Source organism: Oncorhynchus clarkii, chromosome 3 (assembly GCF_045791955.1).
Source record: "Oncorhynchus clarkii lewisi isolate Uvic-CL-2024 chromosome 3, UVic_Ocla_1.0, whole genome shotgun sequence".
In the NCBI taxonomy this organism is placed as follows: Eukaryota; Metazoa; Chordata; class Actinopteri; order Salmoniformes; family Salmonidae; genus Oncorhynchus; species Oncorhynchus clarkii.
The window spans coordinates 80618159-80624158 of NC_092149.1; the positions used below are offsets into that span (position 1 = coordinate 80618159).

At 39.0% G+C, this 6000-nt stretch overlaps 1 protein-coding gene across 7 annotated transcripts in view; it reads left to right on the forward strand.

The window, feature by feature from the left end:
• The window catches only part of LOC139406173 (PTB domain-containing engulfment adapter protein 1-like), a 152540-nt gene extending 146779 nt beyond the window's left edge, over positions 1-5761 (forward strand). For 5 of the 7 annotated variants that reach the window (XM_071148670.1, XM_071148664.1, XM_071148665.1 and 2 more), the window contains one exon: positions 4949-5761. In XM_071148670.1, the coding sequence (XP_071004771.1) occupies positions 4949-5020 (72 nt within the window). In that variant the 3' untranslated portion in view covers positions 5021-5761. Of the gene's footprint in view, positions 1-3084; positions 3096-4948 lie in introns of all 7 variants that reach the window. The other 2 variants (XM_071148668.1, XM_071148671.1) reach the window with 1 other exon arrangement.
• The last annotated feature ends 239 nt before the right edge of the window (positions 5762-6000 follow it).

Genomic DNA, 6000 nt, shown 5'->3' on the forward strand with positions numbered 1-6000 from the left:
TTGTACAACTAATATAAAAAAATGACAGGTTTCTGAGTAATCTTTTTGAGGAAGTGTATACTGGCTATGGCGTCAGGAGTATATACTACATACTATTAGTTCATTTTAGCATACTGTAAATGAACGGTATCATTTCAGTTGAGCGAACTAGAGCGTTGCCTGTCTACCGGAAGTTGATGCTGTTCTATGCAACCTCTTGCTAGCTTGTTAGCATGACAAATGACTAGCCAAACATTTTACAATTCCGGGTGTGTTCGTAAATTCAATCTGGAGTGCCAGAGCGCACACTGGACGCTCTAGCCGAGGAGTAGGGTTGATCCGGGCATTCAACGGCAGTCAAGCACCCAAGCTAACTGGCTAATGTTGGCTAGCTACTTCCAGACACAAATGAGGGAACGCTGCACTCTGACAATTTTACTCACCCTAGCAGAGCTGGTTATCCAGAGCGTAGGTGACTGTAACTGTGCCGCTGGCAAGAATTTAATTCCAATTTTTTCCCGACGTTTACTGACACGGGCCATATTCAACAGGTGTTGAACGTTCGTAAATTCATCAGTTATTTTGCGTGAGTGGGATCTGAAATCGGAGTAGATAGCCAGAATGTACAATGTCCATTGAAACGCACAATGACTGTACCACTTAGCTAAGAATTATGTGAATAATCAAGTCAACAAACGTTGGGTAGTTAGATAGTTAATAGGAAAATATTCCAAATTAGCTCCATAATATCGACAGAAACATGGCAAACGTTGTTTATAATCAATCCTCAAGGTGTTTTTCAAATATCTATTTGATAATATATCCACCGGGACAATTAGTTTTTCAGTAGGACCGATTAGAATAATGGCTACCTCTGTATTTTACTCGAGAATCACTCTGGGAGCATCAGGTGACCACTTGCGCAATGTAGCCGCTTACGGCTATTCTTCAACAGAAATGCGTAAAACTACGTCACAATGCTGTAGACACCTTGGGGAATACGGGGGAAAGTAATCTGGTTGATAGCCCCATTCACTGCTCAATAGGGACGCATTGGAACGCAGCGCTTTCAAAACATGAGGCACTTCCGGATTGGATTTTTCTCAGGCTTTCGCCTGCAACATCAGTTTTGTTATACTCACAGACAATATTTTCGCAGTTTTAACAACTTTAGAGTGTTTTCTATCCTAAGCTGTCAATGATATGCATATTCTAGCATCTTGTCCTGACCAAATATCCCGTTTACTACGGGAACGTTATTTTTCCAAAAACGAAAATACTGCCTCCTAGTCACAAAAGGTTTTAAGGCACATGAAAGTTCACATGTTCCAAAAGCATTTCTTCCCTCCCCCCAAAAAAAGTTTTTTAATGGCTCTCCTGTGATGTATTAACGTTCGATATACACCTAGTTTCCTGAAACGAGTCACAACATCTTCATTATGCTCAAAGGGATATTCATTGGTTTTTAGGATTTTTTACCCTTCTACTAATAGGTGCATTTCTTTGCGAGGCATTGAAAAACCTCCCTGGTCTTTGTGGTTGAATCTGTGTTTGAAATTCACTGCTCGACTGAGGGACTTGACAGATAATTGTATGTATTGGAGTGCAGAGATGAGGTAGTCATAATAAAATCTGGTTAAACACTATTATTGCACACAGAGTGAGTCCATACAACTTATGTGACTTGTTAAGCACATTTGTACTCCTGAACTTATTTAGACTTGCTATAATAAAGGGGTTGAATACTTACTGACTCAAGACATTTCAGTTTTTCATAGTTAATTCATTTGTAAAAAAAAAATGTATGTATATAATTCCCTTTTGACATTATGGCGTATTGTCTGTAGGCCATTGACAAAACATCTCTATTTAATACATTTTAAATTCAGGCTGTAACGCAACAAAATGTGGAAAAAGTCAAGGGGTGTGAATACTTTCTGAAGGCACTGTATACAATACATTTCATAAGGCCTTTAGTTATGGCCTAGTTATCCTCAATATTGTGTTGTGACAAAATTGTCTCATGAGGCACATCATACCTGCAAATCACAATACGGTAGTTTGTGAAGTGGTTAATAATACAGCCAGAGGGAGGATATCCAATATTTTATCAACTACAACCTGCATTCAGAATGACTGCTATGGTGAAAGATAAACAAGACTTCCATAACCATCTAACGGGAACAACCATCATAGTAACGAATGCAATAAGTCCAACCCACAACAAATTGGATTAGTTGTAAAGAAGCCCTAACAATTAAAAAATAAATAATAATAATAAATAAGTTTAATCTTTATTTAACTAACAAAGTCAGTTAAGAACAAATTATTATTTACAATGATAGCCTAGGAACTGCCTGTCAGCTCGGGGATTCGATCTAGTAACCTTTCGGTTACTGGCCCAACACTCTAACCACAAGGCTACTTGCTGGTTACTGGCCCAACGCTCTAACCACAAGGCTACCTGCTGGTTACTGGCCCAACACTCTAACCACAAGGCTACCTGCTGGTTACTGGCCCAACGCTCTAACCACAAGGCTACCTGCTGGTTACTGGCCCAACGCTCTAACCACAAGGCTACCTGCTGGTTACTGGCCCAACGCTCTAACCACAAGGCTACCTGCTGGTTACTGGCCCAACGCTCTAACCACAAGGCTACCTGCTGGTTACTGGCCCAACGCTCTAACCACAAGGCTACCTGCTGGTTACTGGCCCAACGCTCTAACCACAAGGCTACCTGCTGGTTACTGGCCCAACGCTCTAACCACAAGGCTACCTGCTGGTTACTGGCCCAACGCTCTAACCACAAGGCTACCTGCTGGTTACTGGCCCAACGCTCTAACCACAAGGCTACCTGCTGGTTACTGGCCCAACGCTCTAACCACTAGGCTACCTGCTGGTTACTGGCCCAACACTCTAACCACAAGGCTACCTGCTGGTTACTGGCCCAACGCTCTAACCACAAGGCTACCTGTATGCTGAAGTAGTTCCTGTAGGAGGCATTAAGATACCACTCAGTGCAATGTATTTTCTTTCCTCTCCTTCCTGCCTTTAATTCTGTCTTAACTTTCTGTTTCCATCTCTCTTTATCCCCTTTTGCTGCAGCGTCAGAGATGGTTTGTACCGTTATACTACATTGACCCTTGTAGTTATCGTGACTGTGGCATCGTGACTGTGGCATCGTGAATGGATTTGCATGTATTCAGTTTGACTCTGTTGTAACTAGTCTGCATACAGTCCAGTATCAGTAAAACCAAGCATTTTGAAATGTCACACTTTCATTGAGTTGAAGTTACATTTTCTAGTAAACAATGTGATTTAGAGTAAAATATATTTATTAACCTCGTTGGTTATGGAAGCTTTACTTTTCTCAGTCTCTTTGATTTGATCATTCACTGCAACAATAAGGGAACATTTATTGAATAAATAACTAAGGCTGTCAAATAATAGAAAAATGTAATCGCAGGGTTTGTTGTGATTAATTGCAAATTCAGAATTTGCTCAAACTGAGCTGTAGATTTTTTTATACAAAACCCATTACAAGAATATTGACGTCTTAATTTTGTCTAAGCAAAATCTGGTAAATTGATTAAGCACACTTTCTTTAACCTCAATGTCAACTAGTTTTGACATCACATCGTTGTTTTTAGCTGTATAGACAAAATAAATAGGGTTATTACCCAAAATGTACGTCAGTTGACTGATTACCTCTGATAGCCCTATGAATAACACATCTGATCTAATGTTGTGTGTACCTGGCTGTCAACAGTATTATCTTTGTTTTGTTACTGAAAATGTGTTATTGCTCGTAAAGCCACTTCATCATATTTGTATTACTTGTTGTTACTGGAACAGTCTATCGTCACATGGTGTCAGATGTATTAAAAGTCCTGTAGTTGATATTTGTTACATCCATAGGTCCGACACAGATGCTGATGTGGTTTATGGTGTAGACTGTATATGAGGGTTTTACACTTCTTTGAAGGGATTTGGGTCAAAGCTTCCTCAGATCTTGTTATTTCTCTGAGAAGTGCTTAGGCATTCTAGATTTCATATCCCCTAACCATTACTTTGTGGACTTGGATGCCTGCTATTTTGGACCAAGCAATAATAAGAACTTGGGGCCAGTATGAATATATTTTACGGTGTTTTGGTTACAGCTCACCAAGGCTGTGTCTACACTTAGCACTTACATGCGATTTCTGCTATCAGAATACAAAGATCGCATTGAAAAGACTGGATGCATTGTGTGCTGATTTCTCCTGAGTCCTGACGCAATCAGGCTATCGAAAGAGCATACAGTGGGCGAGATCATCAGCACTCTGCCCACAATTATCAAATTAAATCAAATCACATGCGCCGAATACAACAATGTAGACCTTAACCAACAGTGCAGTTCACCAAGTATCCAGAAAACTTGTGTTTTGGGACCGAAAGGCACCATTTGTCATTAAACATTGGAGGAAATACGTTCCTAGGAACGTGTTTGCTGGCTTCATAAATCCTAGCTAGCTAGCATATTTTGAAAAGTAGTAATGTTAACCTGTTTGCAATCTCTTTGGCTTTGCTAGCTAGCTTGCTGACTAGTTACAGAGGTTAGCTACAGTAGTTGGCTACTGCCATCAAGTTGTTGTTGTGCTATTATCAGATTTAGCCTGTTCTACCGTTTGCAGAATGCATACTGGCATTTGAATATACAGCGGGAAGAGGGAATCCGGACACAATGTGGACACCGTAGACACATTTAATATGTAGCTGTAGTAGACTCATTACGTGTTTGGAACTGTCAAGTCTAGACACAGCTCAAAACTCAGCAATGTCTCTCAAAGGTTGTGGACATAGAGGAACTGTAGTATTGATTATACTGACCTATACCGACCACCTCCCTTTGACGTCTTTCTTCCTATAGAGCAGATTCAGATGGGATTCATGTATTTTTCTAACAGCCATTCTCCCCCTTGTTTTACAGGAGGGGTTCAAAATGGGACTAACCCTAGAGGCCACTGTCTTTTCTCTTGAGCCACTAGGCGGTCGCTGCTGATGCAAAGAAGACATGTTTGTGTTACATACTGTAAACTCATTTGTATTAAAAAGTGCCAGAATTGGGTCTACAGTCAATATGTCAATGTTCTTCTAGTCCTTAAGGTTTATATGTATTTGCATATGAATTTGGTTTTAGAATATTCAAAAGGTAATATTCAAATCTGATAAAGAAAACAACACTATTTTTCTAAGAACTGATTTGGGAAGGAGTATTTTTGAGACCCCTTGCTTTTAAAGGCAACGAAGGATGTAAATATTATGTCCAATGGTATACTCTGTGGCAGAGTTTTCATATACATCTTATGTTGTAGAATCTGCTTTATTGAATATACACCACTTAGATCAACGCTGTTATTTGTCTGTCAGACGTAATGACTTGCTCACCATCAACTCACAAGACACGGAAATGTCTTATGTCTTGTATTACCACTCATGTACCTAACTCTCAGCTTGTCCTTAATTTGACCATTTGAACATTTTCCTCTGTTATTTTTACTCATTTTATTTTTAGTGTAATTAGTTCTGTTTTGACCTGACATTTTAACTGATTTAGTTTTATTGTCTCATTAAACATTTTAACAGGTGCATTTTACATATCGGTATGTATTGCCAGGGATTTACTTTCTTATGATGTATGTCAGTGTTCTCTTGCACCAGAAAGCACTTTTGAAAACCTCTGTCAGTGCTTGTTCTTTTACTTTGCTGTTACAGTTATTAAAGAAAACATTACTGCATCAGTTATCAACACTCAAAAATTCTTGAAATGTGTTGGCGCTACAATTAAAACATTTAAAAAGTTATGCATTTTAAATGTAAAATTCTGGGGGATCAAGTATTTTTGCTAACACTTTACATATAGTAATTTTTAAGTGCAGTTACAAAAGTGCTATATAACAAAGATATTACAATGTTACTAGTGTAATTACAGCATTACTGCACAGGTATAAGAAAACAGCAACTTAATGTAAATTGTTTGCA